We start from the raw sequence: 17,688 nt of genomic DNA on the forward strand, positions 1-17,688 counted from the left end.
CAGAGGGAACAATCCGCGATTCCATTGACGCGACACACCCTAACAAATAAAAATTGAGCAGCGCCTGGAGCAGGGAGGGAGGGATTAAGAATGTTTTGCTTATCTGTAAGATTCATCACAGCTTTACTTATCACGTACAACTTCTGGTGCAGTTTAATTAGAACTTTGATGCCATGATCTGTGCACTAATAGGCTACTGAAAGGATTACAAATATTCAGTTTATTTGTGGTTATGTTTGGCCACAGGGAGTCTTTCTTTGCTTCTCAGTAAAAAGAAAGAAAAAACCCACCAAGCTCCTGCTCTCCCAAAACTTTCCAGTGAGTTCCTGTCATATCAATCTGTAAATTCTTCAGGAAAACACCTACTTTAATTTCAATTAAAGTAGTTTTGTCAAATGAATTAATTAAACGTGGAACTGTTTAACTGTCTCTTCACTTTAGTGTGCTGCAAAACTAGAATTTATACCATGCTACACTAAAACCCGCTACGAAAAAAAAAGGTGTTTTGGCAAAAATGAATGTACCAGACCTCAGAGTGTCAATATATATAAATACACACACACGTAGAGGTTTATCCGACTGATACCGGGATTTTGGAGAAGGATGCACTGACATGTTGATGTGTTTGTAGCTTTGCTGTGTGGAGGTTGTGTTTGTTGTTTGCCTCGTGTAGAGCTCGGCAGCAAACAAAGAACAGCTTGTTCTATTTCCTCATAGAAAGAGCTCGTCTTTGAAGGGATGCACGGAGGCAATCGCAGCTGTCAAAAAAGCAGTGGTAGGAAAGGAACGCACCTTCCTTCTGAATTATCCCCATTTTTTTAAAAGCAGGAATAGATGACACCATGAAGAGCATCCCTGCTTTAAGCATAAAACTGCAGATAGTGGATGGCACCAGGATGCTTAATTGAACAACGAAAAAAACAAACAAAACAACAACAAAAAACAAAACAAAACAAAACAACAACAACAAAAAAAAAAAGCCAAAAAAAATTAGGAAGGGCCGGAGAATTTGCACAAGGTTGCGGAGTGCATCTGCCTGGGGAGCGGTGATTCGGTGGGTTCCGTGTGAACTGTGTTCTGAGACATCCTAGACCAAACTTTTACCGATCTTAGCACCTCAGCCGCGATCGCGGCGCTCCTTCCCGTTCCTTTTCCCTCCCCTTTTCCCTCCCCTTTTCCCGCCCTCTCTGTCCGTTTCCTCGCCTCTTTTCCCACCCCTCACAGCCCTTCCCTCCCCTCGCGCTCTTCCCGCCCCTTTTCCTGCCCCTTCCCGCCCCTTTTCCCACCCCTTTTCCTTCCCTTCCCTCCCATTCCCGCCCCTCAAGGCACTTTTTCCGACCCTCTTCCCACTCTATCCGCCCTTTTTCCCACCCTTTTCCCACTTTTCCCACCCTTTTCCCACTCGTCCCGCCCCTTTCCCCGCCCTTTTCTCCCCCTCAGGGTAGGGGAGGCGTTCCCGTCCCCTCACGCTCCCCGCCCCTTTTCCCGCCCCTCACTGACGAGATATCCCTGCGCGGCCGGCGGGTTCTCCGCCGCTGCCGGAGCCGCGCCGCCCCCTGAGGCCCCGTGTCCCTCCGCCCGCCATGGCGGCGGCGGCGGGCCCGGCGCGGCTGGTGCGCTGCGGGCAGAAGGACGAGCTCTACCGGGCCGGCCTGCGCAGCGGGGCCGGCGCGGCGCTGCGGGGGCTGGCGGGTAATGCCTGCGGGGGGGTTGGATCCACGCCGAGCCCTCGCGGATGTTCCGGGATCCGCCGGCACAGCGGCTCTGGATGGGGGTCGGAGGGGACCGGGAGGAATTCCCCGGGAGGAATTCCCCGGGAGGGCTCGGCCCAGCACGGCTCTGGTGCAGTGACAGCCGCGCCCCCGTCCCGCAGGTGCCCGGCCGTGGCTGGCGTGGAGGAGGGAGGTGGAGCTGCTCTCCGATGTGGCTTATTTCGTGCTCACCACGCTGTCAGGTAACATTCTCCGTCATTTATCGCTTTTTATCATTTCTGCCAACATCTGAAAGCTCTGGAGCCAGTGCTGCGGCTGCTGTGCTGCTGCTCACCACCTGAGACTGCCCAAGAGCAGTTCTTTCCAGCCTGGGGGTTGGTTTGGTTTGGATAAATGCCTTCTGGTAAATATGAAAGCACGAAATTGTCGGGGTTGGGTTCAAACACACTTTATTAACACAGATAGATGTTCTTCTAAAAGCAATTTTTTAAAAGCAGGAATAGATGACACCACGAAAAGTATCCCTGCTTCAAGCCTAAAACTGCAGATAATGCATCTTAATTCAACAAAAAAAAAAAAAAAAAAAAAAAACAAAACTATTTCCAAATTCCAAAGCCTGAACACCCTGTCCCCACTGCTCAGCACACCCAGAATGACCCCGCAGTTTCCCTCTCACCCTGTTTTCTGTCACACATTGTTTAGGTTATCAGACTCTGGGAGAAGAGTATGTGAACATCATTCAGGTTGACCCGAGCAAGAAGAAGGTGCCTTCTTTCCTTCGTCGGGCCCTCTTCATTTCCCTGCACACCGTGGTGCCCTACTGCCTGGAAAAGGCACTGCTGCACCTGCAGCACGAGCTGCAGATGGAGGCTGAGGAGTCCAGGAGCCCAGAGAACCCCCCAGCACTTGGCTTCCCCAGCAGGAGCTTCATTCGCAGCTGGATTCGGAGGCAGGTTGGGGAGCTCAGTGAGCAGCAGAAGAAAAGAGCCTCCCAGGTGGTGGATGTCCTTAAACAATCCATCCCCCTGCTGCACCGGCTCCACCTGGCGGTGTTCTACATCCAGGGCACCTTCTATCACCTGTCCAAAAGGGTCACAGGCATCTCATATGTAAGTGGTTTTGGTTCAAGATGTGACTGCAGAATTTTGACCTCTTCTAGGGTGCTGTATGTATAAAAGGGATGAGGAATTTGGCTGTTGTGGCAGAGCAGAGGGGTGAGAGGGAAGGTTTTGCTTTATGTGGGGGGTGATGAGTCCCTGCAGTCAGGAGGTTACAGGTAATAAATATCAATGTGGTGTCACAAGTCAATAATGTGTAACTTCAGTCTGTCAGCCACAAACACACTGGAAGTGAGAGGTGACTTGATAAATCCAGGGGAAATACTGTTTTGAACAACACCCAGTATACATTTAGGTAGCACTTTTCTATATGAAGATAATTTTGTATCTTTACAAAAAAACATCAGAAATGTGTAGGGATGAAAGAGTTCTCAACAATTCCCAGCATCAGTGCAGGAAATAGGTGTTTGTTTGCTCAGAGATTCATAAGAAAACCAAATTAATTAAAACTGCAATTTTTATGGGCAGACAGCAGCTAAGTCCGGCCTGACTGAAGGTGGTTACAACTCCTGAGAGACAGCTGGCTCAGAAATCCTAAAATGTCCATTTTTTGACATTATGAGAATCCCAAATCAAGTTTATTGCAGATGGGGAGAGGAGAAACAGTTTCCTAATACCACAGTAACAAAACATCTCTCTGTGAATTCTCTAGCTGCATTTTGGAGGACTGCAAGGAGAAGATCAGAGTATCAGATCAAGTTACAAGTTTCTTGGAATAATTTCCCTCTTCCACCTTCTGCTGACCATTGGAGTTCAGATGTACAGCTTCAAACAGAAGCAGAGAGCGAGGCAGGAGTGGAGGCTGCACCGCAACCTCACCCACCAGAAGTAAGAAAGAGGTGGTTCTTAATTCCTAGGAAAGAGGTGGGAATGTCACAGCTGTCATGAACAGGGACAGCACAGGAGTGATACCCCAATTTAGGTTACAGTCTGATGTAATATTTCATTAATTAATGAAAGGCTGTTTCATGCCTGTCTTGGACTTCATGCTTTGGTGTTTTTGAGACCTTCACGAATAGGGTTGATACTTGAGCAGAGGTTTTACCTCAGGATGTGTTACCCAGTATTTCTGCTGAGCAGGGTGAGTGCAATTAACCCCCTGTGCCTGTGTTAATTAGAAGCAGGAGCCAGGAGGCGGCCGGGCGCCAGTCGCGCTGCACGCTGTGCCTGGAGGAGAGGAGGCACAGCACAGCCACCCCCTGTGGGCACCTCTTCTGCTGGGAGTGCATCACTGCCTGGTGCAGCACCAGGGTGAGTACACTGCACAGCCACACTGCAGGGTGACCCCAGCCTGGCTGCTGACACCCTGGGTCAGCACCCACAGCTGACCAGCACCTATGGAGCTGTGTCAATACAGTGACAGTGACATAGGTGAGGTCAGTACTTGACACTGGGCTCAAGGGAGCTTGTACCACAGTTGGGACTGAAAAATTATTTTCTAAAAGTAGCTAAGCAGTTCTATTCAGATTTTTTTGAGTACACCTATTCACTATGTCTATCTACTCCCTTTTCTTTCTGTAGGCAGAGTGTCCACTGTGCAGAGAGAAGTTCCATCCTCAGAAGCTGATCTACCTACGGCACTACCAAATGTAAAGGAAACCTCTTCTGTCTCCTCATACTCGTCCTCAGGCTTGGGTTGGTCCAAGAAAAGGCTTTATCAAACTGGAACTGCCTGTGCAAGGTGGCACTACATTCCTGTGTGACAGAATAAAGCTGGTTTTGCTTCTACCCTTCTGTCTCTTCTGATGGAGCTCCTGACCACATTAAAAATGGGGTTCTAAAATGTGCTTAACTCAAGTGAATGCTCCCTGAGGAGCTGGAAAAGGCATTGCATGAAGGGAAAGTGAGGGCTACCATTATTGGAAAGGAGTCATAAATAGTGTTAGATCAAGAGATGTATATAAAGATAGAGAACAAGTAAAGGGGAACACTGTCTTTTAATAAATTTTGGAATTAAAAAGTCACTTAATAAAACTGCAGTTGTATCACATGAAAAAGTTTACATGCAGGTCATTTATCTCTCATTTTTTCCCCCCCATAAAAAAAAGAAAATCTGTGTTAAAACCCCCATGACTGTCTGTTCTGGCCAGTTTGGGTACATCCTGTGGGGCTGCATGAAGCCAACTTCAATTATTGAAGAAACCATTACGTATGAAAGAAACTCCAACCAATAACAATTAAAATATATATTTTTATAATTCCAGGTCCTCAAAGGAAATTGTGATAGAGTTTGAACAAAGTTCTGAGTCATCAGAAAGAGCCAAATTTTAGCATCTGCTGGGAGATGGAACAGTGAAACTGGCATTAAAACCCAACACAAACGAGTTGCTTTAGAAGCTAAATGAGTATTTTTGCCCTACTGCAAACCCCATAATTTAGTAATTTCTTATTCCTATCTATACTTGTTTGGTTATAACTCAGTAATACCATGCATTTAGGAAACTGGCTGAAGTTCTGCATCTAATTTAGGTCTACTGAATTTTTCTATGAAAACAGCACACGGCCATGAAGCAGAAAACAGCATCACGTGTGCCAGCTTACACTTTCCTCCACAGATGTGCACAGCACTTCAGGGTGATGTTGAGCAGGAGAACTATGTAAAAATATCCAACTCTGGGCCATTAACCTCTCCAGTGCAATGGATCTTGAAAGAAATACATTATCCCAAATCCATGGGATTATCAAAAGTTCCTCCAACTTCTTACAAAAGAGAAAAAACTCAATGCAATTTGGTTAGAATGCCAGTTTCCTTGAGAATCTGATATTTCAGATAAAAATAGCAAGATCCTCGTAAAATGAAAATTCAACTGCTTTGTCACCACTCTGTTAATCACTTTTATGAAGAAAAAAGGCATTGTTACAATGGCTCAAAATCGTTCCTTTAGTGAGCAGTAGAATTGGTCAACAGGTTGATTGCTTCTTCCTAGCTAGCAAAGGTCTTCCCCACATCCTCCTTCCCTTTGTATTTCCTCTTGCCATGTGTGAAGGGTATATATCTGTACTTTATCATGTGCTGCAAAGAGAAAACAGCAGTTGTTGAGACAAGAAAGATATGTAGTATTTAGAAAAAATGGTTTCTACTACACACTGTAAATTACTGAGTCCTCCAGAGAGTTCTTAGTAAAGGTAATGAAGTAGCTAACCCTACAGCAGTTTAAATCTAAATAGGAGTATGAGAGCAGTATATAAATCTCAGGTTTTGGGTTACCCAACAAATTGTACACTGCAGTGAAGATTACTGATTGGGGAACCATGGGAAACTCAGGAGAGCCCAGAGGTACTAATTATTTACTACCCTTTCAACTTTAATTTAGCACTTTGAGTCACAGTACATGACCAAAATTCTGACTATCTAAGAAAAAAATTAATTTTTTTTTAATGCTAACAAACCATAAGTAATTTGTTAAAATGTTCTGAATCACTTGCTTATGTTCTTTCCCTTTCCCCCTTCTAGTTCCTCACACCACCTTGTGAGAACTTCCCTTTTCACCCACCAGAGATGGTTCAACACCTCTGCATCCAAAATAGCCACAGGAAGTGGATAAGAACCTGCACAAAACCCTGACACTGCACTCCAAAGTCAAAACCTTTTGGAAACAAGAATAAAGTTTTGTAAAACACGCCCCACAATTAATGTTCAAGTATTAGTTATTGAAGTTCCTCCAGTAAAATAAGTGTGTGCAGCACATCGAACCCCTGAAGGGCTCCACTGGATGGCCAGTTTGGAGCAATGCTGTAAATCCTGACATCACAAATTCTCTGCTCTTGCCAAATTACCTTGATTTGCCTCTTCATAGTGATACAAAATAGCATAATGAAGTACATCACAAGGATTGGCCAAAACACAGGAACATTGAAAGCCTCAAAGAATGTACAAGCCATAGCAACCAGGATTCCTTTAGTGGCAGAATGCCTGAAAAATAATAGTAACAATTAATCCTTCAAGCCCAGTTACCATTAATGTCATGCAGATATTTCTATTTTTCAAAAACAGAACAGAGGCAGATGGATCCACTCACCAGAATTTGAATTCTGGGAGCCTTCTAATGAAAGGCCGAAATTCTTCATTTTGCCTTGTAGGTAAGGAAGGACCATCATCTAAAAATAACAGAAAAGAAACCAAACCACAAACCTCCTCACAGCAGTTTTTTACACTATTCAGACTCCAGTTTTTAAATCACAAAACAAAACCACACCCAATTTCCATTGTCACACCTAAATCCCAGTTTAGAGTTGCTGGTTTAATCTAAGTTCCCACAGATTTCTAAAGATAAGCTTAACACAGATTTCTTTAAAGAAAATAGGGACTAGGAATGCCAGGCCACTTGAGTTTCTATGGGGAGAGCTAAAGTCTCATAAACCTCCTTTTAAAACACAGAAAACTAGTACAATATGGAATATATCCAAGTCCCATGAAAAAGGACAAATTTCATAGCAACTCTTAAGTTGTATAGATTTGTTTCAGGTCTCAAAAATACAATGTAGTGCTAAAACTGCATTATCTTTACATCACAGTATCAGACAAAAGGAGCTGGAAATTTGACCAAGTTTCAAATGATGGTAAAAAGGAACTTTTCCTCATACCTGAATCTTCCATTAGAGAGGGGTCTACCTTTGGCGACAGGAAAGCTATGAAGAGGTTGAGGTGGTAGATTCCCAAGGCATATGTCACAATGTACCAACCCTGCACAGGGAGGAACAGACCACGGTAAAATCCTCCTGAAAACCATGCTCTGATACTGATTTTTTAACAAGATTAAACAAGCTGGGTTTTGTGCTTCCTTGAGAAGCTTTTCTATGTCCCCATATTAACTGAAAGGTTTCTGGGCTTGTAAAAATATCAATTCTCAATGATCAAAACAAGTTTTAGAAAATGACAGGAGAGCAAATCTCTCATGCAGTGACAGATTCAACATGAAACCATGGTCTAGCATCCAGGTTCTTTGCGTTCAGGATGTGGACCTCAAAAATAAAAAAAAAGCATAAAACCAACCCTTTTTTAAATCATCTTTGCATCCCTCAGAGTCTGAGATGTTCCTACTACTATGACCTGTAAAGGGTTCACATTCTGTAATCTTCAGTTTCTGGGAATAACAGTTCCCAAGTTCTGAACTGCAGACTGGCATGGAGCATCTGAAACAAGCATGGAACAATCAGAAATATCTGATCAGTGGGGAATAGTCTGCCCTGCCTGCAGGGAGAGAAATGCTGACAAAGCCATTCCTCATGGTTTTCATGACAGAAAGGAACCCCTGGCTCTGAGCATGTTGTTATACAGCTTTAATAGAAAAGCAAAAGCTTAATTACAACAGATCCCAGAGATTTATTTTGTGATTTCAGATTGCCATCAGATGAATATCCTCAAGTGGTCACACATTTTTCTCTCTGGATCAGCAACTTCCACACCCACAGGATGTGTTCTCTCTTCAGACTCCACAATCTCCCTCCTGCTGCACGATACCACACCGATTCTGAAGTAACAGCACACTTCAAAAACACTCCTAGAATCCAAATCAGACCAGCAACAGTATCTGGAACTATTTCAGCATCCAATGCAGTTCTCTCACCTGCAGTAAATAAACTCTAATCATGTAGATAAAGCTCAGCCCCAGCGTTACAATCCATCGCACTGCAGTGTAGGGGGTGGATTTGTCTAACCAGGACTGGTAGATCTGGAGGACACACAAAGTGCACAGGAAATAATAAATACTGTGAAATACTTGATGCACAACAGATAAAGGTTATTTCAGGGTAGTATGGGCAAAAGAAAGCATTTGGGAGGAGTATTTTAGGAAGGAGAGTAACATGAAACACTTGCATTCTTTACTACAAATAAATTACACACAACTGTACTCAAAGCTTCTACATTATTACAAAGGCAAAAAAAAATCCCTAATGCTTAGGGCATTGTAAAGCAATTTAAATTTTCTGTATTTTATGCAAGTTGCTTCCCTTAAGATGAATTTGAAGCTAAATCTGAACTCGCTCCTCACTTCTGACAGTAACAACATATTTTCACAGTGCAATGTCACACATGCCCATTAAATATTCCACTAAGCCATTTATTATAGATGTTTATCTATTTTAAAAGGCTTCAAAATAATTTTTTTTGTATAGATTTTAGCTTTTCAATAATCCAGTCAACAAGGAGTGAGCTCAAGAAGCTGCAGTGAGATCTGATTCTAAAGGAGTCAGAAAAATCCTGCACAACACCAACCTGTCCAAGTCTTGAGAAAAATCTATAGACCACGGAAGGTTTTCCATGCACAGACTCCCCAATGCTGTCCCCTTCTGACATGGTGGCTGTGGAAACAAAACATGGGACAAGGGAACATTGAAATCCAAAATCCAAGCTCAGGGAGGTTTAAAGCACATTGTCTGAACCAGCATCTACACACAACATCCTTCTGGCTTGTACTGTGTGAAACAAATTATTCTGAATATTTTAAAAGAGAGGACATTTATGCCAAAATGAATGAAAGTTCCTTGTCCAAGAAAGCAAGGAACAGGGTATTTTACAAAGGCAAAATGGGATCCAGTGTGTTTTGGGGAAGGAAATAAAGAAGCCCAGAAGGAAACTCAGGACCAGCCCAGTTGGACATTGTCACCTTGCTAAGGGACAGGCTGAGGTACAAGCCCTGAGCAGTGAGACATGAACTCATGGCAGCACCTCCCTCCTGCCACCTCAGGCTCCAGAGGCAAAGAACAAAACCACAGGAAGTAGATTTTTAAAAAAAAAAAGCTGCTTAGGATTTTAAATCCTGAATAACTAGTGAAGAAATAAACTCAGAACTCTGCACACCAGTGGTTTCAGACTCTGCCAGAGCACCAAACCCAAGTGCTGCCCATGCTGGAGTCATTCAATGAGTTTCTCTGTCTCTTCAACACCAAGAGCTGAGCAGTGACAGAAGAATTTTATACAAGAGCAAAACTGTACAGTCAAAGGGCCAAGAGCCTGAACTCAAATAAAAAATTACCCAAGGGAATTATTTTTCAGTCCATGCCTCTGCTACCAATTGAAGAGCTTTATTTTTCTTATCAGTGAGTTTTACAGCTCACTTTGAGATAGAAGCCAAATAAAGTGGATCCTAAGCAGAAATATTTTGCCACATCACCAAGAGCAACCCCTGGCATTACTTCCTGGAAACCTCCTCTGTGGGAGGGACTGTGTAACTCTGGGATACTGGGAGTTACTCAAGAGCCTCAGAGGATAACAAATCTGTATGAAACATTCATCAATTAAAAGGAAAAAAAAAGTAAATTGTCTTAGATGCTGCAATACAGACTGACAGACTGCTGCAGAAAATTTAAGATCAAGGACAATCTGAGGAGGCACAAAACCTTAAAGCTGTGCATTTTTTCTGTAAACATCTGAAAATTACATCCTGTGGAATAATTAGAAAGTAGGAAAAAAGGAGCCCTGTTACACTTCAAAAGCTAAGGGGACTCATTAGGAGGCTTCAAGAGCTGAGTCCACTTTGATTCAAGCTAAAAGAAAAGAACTGAGTAGAAAGTCATACAATATACACACTTTTCCACTACAGGCAAAAAGAAATAATTATTCTTCTCCCCCCTTTCTGCAGGACAGAAATTGTTCTGCATTCTCAGCTGAGCATCATTTGGTGCTTTATTTTGGGGTATTTTTTAATACCCTGAAGTGTAAAGCTGTAACAAAAAGTTATTCAACTAATTCGAATCACAGAATAATTTATCAGAGACCAATGAAAACTCTCATAGTGTCAAAATTAATTCTACAGATACATTCACAGCACTTACAAGACAATTTTGTAAATGTTACCCTGTGTGTGAGGCTACTGAAGGCTTCATGCTGGAGCAGGGATCATGCTTGGTGGAAAATATTGCATTATGTGTGATTATGTATGATTTTTATCAGGCACACAGTTCTCCCAAAGCAAACCAAGAAATACAACAGTTCTACTGAGGAGAAACCTCTCTGGGGCTCAGTTTAACCACAAGACCCAGACTAGAATTTAAGGTTGTATTTCTCATCACATTAAACTCTGCTGGAGGAACACCTGTAATGAACAATTATCAAAGGCAGGAGTGCTTGGCACTGCTCTGAGGGCAGCTCACAGCTAAGAACACTGGCTTGTGTTGGTTTAAGGGAATGATTAAACCTAGACAGTTGCAATTTCTCTTTCATAATCAAGGAACCATAGAATGATTTGGGCTGGGAGGGACCTTAAAGATCATCCCATTCCACTCCTGCCATGGGCAGGGACACCTTCCAGTATCCCAGGGAGCTCCAACGCCCATCCAACCTGGCCTGGGACACTTCCAGGGATCCAGGGGCAGCCACAGCTGCTCTGGGCACCCTGTGCCAGGGCCCCACCAACCTACAGGGAAGAATTCCATCCCAATATCCCATCTAACCCTGCCCTCTGGAAGTTTTAAGCCACTCCCCCTTGTGCTGTCACTCCAGGCCCTTGGGAAAAGCCTCTCTCCATCTGTCTTGAAGGGGAACATCAGATTCAGTGCCCAGCACAAGGAGCTGTGACTGCCCTGCAGCCACACCAGACACACACACACACAGAGGTGAACGCAACCAGGGACACACACACAGAGGTGAACACAACCAGGGACACACACACAGAGGTGAACACAACCAGGGACACACACAGAAATTAACACAACCAGACAAACACAGAGCTGAACACAACCAGGCACAATCACACACACACAGATTAACACAACCAACGAGGGAATCGTTTGTACCAGCAGAACTGATGCTGCTCCTAAAACAAAACCGTATTACAGCAGTTTTCTCCGCTGAAATCACCACGTAAGCGAAGGTACGGCCTGAACAATTACGCTTTTACCGCAATTGTTATGGTAATTTCATTACAAACAGCACTGATCGCTGAGTTCTGAAAAGCAGAACCTCCGGCAGTTAGAATATCCTCACATCATCACAGAGAGGTATAGAATCAGAGCACAACTCTGCTCATAATACAGGCTTTTCTTAAATTTAAAATATAAATGAAGCAGGTAACTAGCAAAAACACATTACTCATTCAGGTTACCTTATCTCACAGAGGAACTGTCTTTGGAGAGCAACGCACTAAGGTGATTTATTACGAACTGGGTGAACGGACAACCACGGGGAAACATCCCATTGGTCGCTCAGACTGGTTTTTCACACTAAAAAAAGGCAGCGTTTAATTTTATCCATTGCCACAGCAGCCGAGCAGCACCTGCGCTTCTCGCTTGTGTCCGCAAGCGGGGACTTCCCCTTGCCCGGGCGCCGCTCAGCCCCGGGTACAATGAACGGGACTGCACTGCCTCGGCACGGGGCGGAGCAGGGCGGGGCCGGCAAAGGGGGAACCGAGCCCCGGGAGGCCGCGGCCGGAGCGCCGAGCCCGCAGCAGCCACCGCGCTCCCGGAGGGGCCGCTCACTCCAGGCCCCCGCCCGCTCGGGGGTGTCAGCGCCACGCCCGGCGGTCCGGCGGCGCAGTGCCCGCTCCCGGTCCCACCCCGCTCCGGCCCCGGTCGGTCCCGGTACTCACAGGCCACCGGGCCGGTCCTGCCTTCCGCTCCCGCCCCTCCACACACCAATATGGCGGCAGCACCGGGACCTACTTCCGCTTCCGGGGTTCAGGGGCGGGGCACAGCCCCGGTGCTGCCCCGCTATTGGCCCCAGTGGAAAGGGAGGAGCCGCGGCGCCGGGCGGGGCGGCGGGAGGCGTGCGCGTTCCTTGAGGGGACACGGGGAGTGGGAGGGCGGTACTGGTGGAGAGGCGGGAGGTGTGGGTGTGTATGGCCTGTGAGGCGGGGCGGGATCGGGTGGTACCAGCGCGGATCGAGCGCAGGACAGGACGGGGCGCGCACCGCTGAACGGGCCCGCCCTGCTACCCTGAGGGGGGCGCTAGGCCCCGCCCCTCTGTCTAGCTCAGCCAATAGAAGCAGCTGCTGGGGCGGGCGTGGACGCCGGGCCAATGACGAGACGGCATCGGGTGGGAAGGCGGGGCCGAGGGTGTGGCCGAACCGAGTACAGCCGAACTCAGCCGAGGCGGAGCCGAGCTCTACCGAGATGGGCCGAATCGAGCCCGAGCCGAATCGAGCCCGAACCGAAGTGTACCGAGATTGGCCGAATCGAGCCCGAGCCGAACCGAGCCCGAACCGAAGTGTACCGAGATTGGCCGAATCGAGCCCGAGCCGAACCGAGCCCGAACCGAAGTGTACCGAGATTGGCCGAGTCGAGCCCGAGTCAAACCGAACCGAACCGAGCGGAGCCCCCTCACGGGCTGAGGCCGAAGCTGTTGAATGATTTAAAGTTTTAACGAGTTCTATCTATTTTATTAAATGAGAACGTGAAACCTTAGGGATCCAAATCAGTAGGAGTAGACAAGAAATACTCGTTACGTGGAAAAAGAGGTGACACAAACATCCCTACCCGTGCTGAGATGCGTTTGTTCCCGTGGAACAGAAACACCGATACACCAACCCTGGCCATGATAATTTATTTTCCCTGGATTCGCTGCCCCGAGGCTGTTCAGAGTTTCTGTACCGCCTTTGGGCACCACTGGGCGTCTCTCCAGCATCTCTTTTGGGGCTGAATCAGTAAATTCTTCAGGCTCCGTGGCTCCAGGGTTTAGTACTAAAGTTTACATTCAATTCATGCTCAAAAAAAAATTGTCCTGACACTTCTGAAAAACCTATTGATTTAGCATTTATAGTATGCAAGAATTTGAGCATAGTTATTTCATACATATAATAAATAGGTTAGAAATAAATATATATTATATATATTAATATAAATATATTCATAATATAATACACTTATATTCTAATAGAAGTATATTATAGTATAAATATATTGTCTATATTTACATAGCATAGCTTATGTGTGTATATATATATATATATATATAATAATAATATTAAAAATTATGTATTGTGTATAATATTTCAAGCTCTAAGATATCCCAGCATTACTTCTGTGGGCTATAGGATGGATTGAATATTGGCATGAATGTTTAATCTCAGTTTCAGCTGCAGCAGTGTCAGGGCCAGATTTTTAGATCAATCCTTGGCAAGTGATAATCTCTTTAGTGAGTGGATGCTGTCAGTTAACAGCACGCTGCAGTCTGGGAATCTACTGAGATTCAGGTCGATTAAATGTCCACTAAACAAACGATAATTACAACTATCAACAGAGGAGATTAATAATAGCAAACAACTTTGATTTATCTCCCTTTTAACAGTAAAACCAGTTTTGCATTCTATAAAATTGAAGAGGTGCAACTATAACTGAGTAATAAGGAACATGGAGCAGAGTCTCTGAAAACTGGTTTTAAAAATAATGAAAATAATTAAAAATAATTCAATAAAGCCCCCAGTGACCTGTGGTGGCCTGTGGTATTCATGCATTTTTATGTGCACAGGTTTGAGGATGAAAGGAAACAACACATGGATGAAGTTTGCAGAGGTTCATGAAGGAAAACACTCATTTTTTTTGCCATAAAGATGTTTCCTCCCTGTGCTCCCTCCTCTCTGGTTCCGTGCTGTCCCCGTGGCCGTTTCCCTGCGTGCTTTGGCTGAGTGTGGTTTGTCCTGGTTCCTGAGGAAGCCCTGCTGGCTCTCACACCTGTTAGCCACACAAACAGGTGCCCGGCCTTCTGGGCTTCCTCACCTGCAGGAATCCATCTCAGCTCCCCGTTCAGAGCACTCAGCTCACTGCAAATTATTTACATTTCTGCAATTTCAGTTAGTTATTATTAGGCTGTGGGCGAGGGAGCAATAAGACACCATAAAACTTCCCAAATCTTGATTACAAATCTTGATAAACAAAACTATTCCTGATTTAAAAACCATGAATGAATCTCCCCACTAGTAAGTGTTGAGCTCTATTTTAATGGCTTTTGGGGGGGACCACTAAATTCTGGGTGGTAAGAGACTACTCTGAGTAAAGCTAGGTGTGAATTTCTGTAGTTAATTCACTACAGTTCAGTTGTTTTCTCAGAACTAGCTGTTTCAAAGTTGTTCCCCACGATGAATAAATTCGTAACATCTCAGGTTTTTCAAGCACAAAATGAGTCATGCCAACCTGTTTTCGTAGGCTGCTGCAGAAATGAATTAATAAGATAATATGATCCTGTGAAATTACTACTCTTCGTGTAATAAATGTTATTTATTACCCCTAACATTTAATTGTAGTTTAAATAAATTCCATACAAACACATTTACTGAGGAGTTTAGAAACAATCCACAATTACATGATGCAGGAATAAATTCCCTATCAGTGATTCTTAGGAGAGGAGGATTTGTAGGGTTGATACCAAACTGATGATAACCAGCTTTGCCTTTATCAGTTTGTCATGAACTCTTCACAGAATCCCAGACTGGTTTGGGTTGGGAGGGACCTTAAAGCCCATCCAGGGACATCCACAGGCAGGGACACCTTCCACTCTGCCAGGGTGCTCCAAGCTCTGTCCCACCTGGCCTTGGACACTTGCAGGGATGGCACATCCATTTCTGGTTTGGTCTCTATCAGCCCCTTGCAGTGGCTCTGTGTCTGTGGCATCCTGTCTCCGAATCACAGAAAACACAAGGGGCTTTTATGTGTTTAAAGCAGAATTTCCAATTCTGCCTTAAAATCCAAACCAAACACAAACAAACCCCTGCAGTTTAACTCATCCCATCACTGGGAGCTTGGAGCTTTCCCTTTTTCCCTCTCCCTGCTCCCTTTGGGCACTGGTGGCTCTTTTCCTGGAGGCCCCGTGTCCCTGCGGGTGTTCACGCCTTTGTTTCTCTGCAGAAATGTGTGATGTAGAGATAGTGCTTGTGTGGACGTCAGCATTTCCAAACCTTGCATGTGTTGCATTGCTAAGCAACTTTTAGCAACACTTATCTCGCGTCCTTATGCCATCTGGAAAAGAGGATTAGACAAGGAAATGTGCCAGGGAGAGACAAAGGCACATCTAAGAAAGAGGTGGCTTAATTGCTTAAGAGAATGAGTGACATTAATAGTAGGCAATCAGCAGAAGTGATTGAAAGCAGGCACAATGCTTCACAGGTAGTGATAAGGAAGCTCTGGGAAAGGTGGAATATTTTATATCCCCTGGCCTCTTCCCTCCCTGCAGGAGGCAGAACTTGGCTGCATCCCATTGCATGATGCAAGATGAAAGCCCCTGGGATTTCAGATTATAAATTAGATGCAGTTCCAGTGACAGTGAGTCTTTTCTAGATCTTCCAGTTGTTCTGTCCACCCAGGAGTGTCACTGGCTGGCTGCTGTTTGGAGGTCCTTCCCCTACAGCAGAGGAGGCTGTGAGCTGCCAGTGGAGCCTGGAACTTGAGCTGTTGCTTGTAGAGATGTTGTACACATGAGTTACAATGATTTTGTACATGGATTACCATCAGTGCAGCTATTCTGGAGGAACTGCTGAGGAAAGCATCCTTGCCGTGGGGGGATGGCAAGGGTAGAGCAGAGCACGTGGTCTCAGGAGTGTGTTTCTAAAGAAGTGCCCTGTCTTTGTTGTCATCTTCAGCACACCTGTAACTGCCAGAGGTGTAAACCAAGCCACCCCTTTGGCTACTAAATCCATCTGGAGCTTCAGCTGGGTTCACACACATTTGAGAATTGTAGGAGACCTTCTTCTGGTACCTCTGCTGTTATCACATAAAAAGCCAAATATCCAACTTAATAGGAGAATGATCATTTAACATTTTAAATATTCTTACTCTCTAGTTCCTTATGCACTCTGAGATTGGAGAAATGTTGCCTGATGGTTAAACAGGATTTAGTACCACATAAAACCAGTGAGGTTTGTTACTGAGCTGTTTTATTTCCCATACCTGGACTTTTGACTGCACTTTGACCATTGTCTGATTATTTCCATCTCAGTTGTGACTCTAAAATCTTCCAATAATACTGAACAATTCACACAAAATTTCAGTGCCAGCTCTGGGCTTCAAGATGATTTTTACATTTATCTTGGAACAGAACTGTCCCCCAGTATACAATCCTGCATTTTCTTCTCCCAGCAGGAACTGAAACCAGTATTCCGGACCATGTCCTCTCCTGTCCTGGCTGGCTGTGCTGCCAGTTAATGTCATTAAAATGGTGGCAACATGTTCATGATGACGTCAGGCTGAGCTGCACAGTTACGTGTCCAGTTTTAACATTGCTGGAAACTTAATTGGCCCATACCTAAACTTCTGTGGTATTTGGCTTTGCAGCCTTAGGAACCTTTAAACTTTTATGCAAAGGGAATATCTTGGGTGAAATGCAGACTGGATTTAAATAACCAAAGCTTTTTGGAATGGAGTTTGGTACACTATTTCACTTTTCACAATCTTTAAAAAGCAAAATAATGTGTGATTCTGTATGTGACAAAGCAGTTATTCATTCTTGCCATGTAATTTAATGCGATGTTCTATATGAACTGAAGGGCTTCACATAATAGTATCCCACAGTAACAAACCTTGGGCAAGAAATGTTTGATTCTCCTCCCTTTCCCCTTTAGAGCAGTGCCACATAATCCTTGGTTGTTGTGTGGTCTCCTATTCAACTTTTCACACAAATGTTGGAAGGGTATTTATAAAAAGTCTTGAGGACCACCCACTTTGCTATTGAAAATTGGCTGAAATAATCCCTTCTTTATAATTTAGCTGTGGTGTTGTCGAAATTTAAGTTCCATGTGTGTTTCTGTTCAAGGGGCAGGGGAGAAATGACGTGTTGGATGGACGGGAGGCTGTGGTTGATTGTGGTGGTGACACCTGTGACAGGCTCAGTGCCTGGGACGTCCCTTCACTGTGCTCCCAGCTCCTGACAGGACTCTGACATAATGCTTTGGCTGTCCCTCTTTTGATGGATATGATCTGACTGGAGTGTTTGG

At 44.8% G+C, this 17,688-nt stretch overlaps 2 protein-coding genes across 3 annotated transcripts; one reads left to right on the forward strand and one right to left on the reverse strand.

Annotated features, from left to right (window-relative positions):
- The first annotated feature begins 1,499 nt into the window (after nt 1–1,499).
- On the forward strand, nt 1,500–4,558 carry PEX10 (peroxisomal biogenesis factor 10). Its single transcript, XM_009095695.3, has 6 exons — nt 1,500–1,692; nt 1,874–1,954; nt 2,415–2,821; nt 3,483–3,658; nt 3,949–4,081; nt 4,352–4,558. Exons 1-6 carry the CDS (start codon nt 1,584–1,586, stop codon nt 4,421–4,423), a joined length of 978 nt encoding a protein of 325 aa, XP_009093943.2. The 5' UTR covers nt 1,500–1,583; the 3' UTR covers nt 4,424–4,558.
- Nucleotides 4,559–4,748: 190 nt separating this feature from the next.
- Nucleotides 4,749–12,487, reverse strand: RER1 (retention in endoplasmic reticulum sorting receptor 1). Of its 2 annotated transcripts, XM_018920394.3 has the most exons (8): nt 12,358–12,466; nt 11,875–11,992; nt 9,048–9,133; nt 8,398–8,502; nt 7,415–7,514; nt 6,850–6,928; nt 6,608–6,743; nt 4,749–5,843 (listed from the first exon to the last, which is right to left on the reverse strand). In XM_018920394.3, exons 3-8 carry the CDS (start codon nt 9,126–9,128, stop codon nt 5,754–5,756), a joined length of 591 nt encoding a protein of 196 aa, XP_018775939.1. In that variant the 5' UTR covers nt 9,129–9,133; nt 11,875–11,992; nt 12,358–12,466; the 3' UTR covers nt 4,749–5,753. The 2 variants fall into 2 exon arrangements, with proteins under 2 accessions (XP_018775939.1, XP_009093814.1); XM_009095566.4 differs by lacking the exon at nt 11,875–11,992 and having other exon boundaries at nt 12,358–12,487.
- Between the last annotated feature and the right edge of the window lie 5,201 nt (nt 12,488–17,688).

The sequence above is a fragment of the Serinus canaria genome, chromosome 21 (assembly GCF_022539315.1).
Source record: "Serinus canaria isolate serCan28SL12 chromosome 21, serCan2020, whole genome shotgun sequence".
Taxonomy (NCBI): Eukaryota; Metazoa; Chordata; class Aves; order Passeriformes; family Fringillidae; genus Serinus; species Serinus canaria.

Excerpts from the sequence above, each read along its gene's own strand:
- RER1 (XM_009095566.4), bottom strand. The coding sequence starts at position 9,128 with ATGTCAGAAGGGGACAGCATTGGGGAGTCTGTGCATGGAAAACCTTCC. Across the intron at positions 7,515-8,397 it reads TTAGAGTTTATTTACTGCAG|GGTTGGTACATTGTGACATA; the intron begins GTGAGAGAACTG and ends CTCCCTGTGCAG. Across the intron at positions 6,744-6,849 it reads CTCCCAGAATTCAAATTCTG|GCATTCTGCCACTAAAGGAA; the intron begins GTGAGTGGATCC and ends ATTATTTTTCAG.
- PEX10 (XM_009095695.3), top strand. The coding sequence starts at position 1,584 with ATGGCGGCGGCGGCGGGCCCGGCGCGGCTGGTGCGCTGCGGGCAGAAG. Across the intron at positions 1,693-1,873 it reads GGCGCTGCGGGGGCTGGCGG|GTGCCCGGCCGTGGCTGGCG; the intron begins GTAATGCCTGCG and ends CCCGTCCCGCAG. Across the intron at positions 2,822-3,482 it reads GGGTCACAGGCATCTCATAT|CTGCATTTTGGAGGACTGCA; the intron begins GTAAGTGGTTTT and ends TGAATTCTCTAG.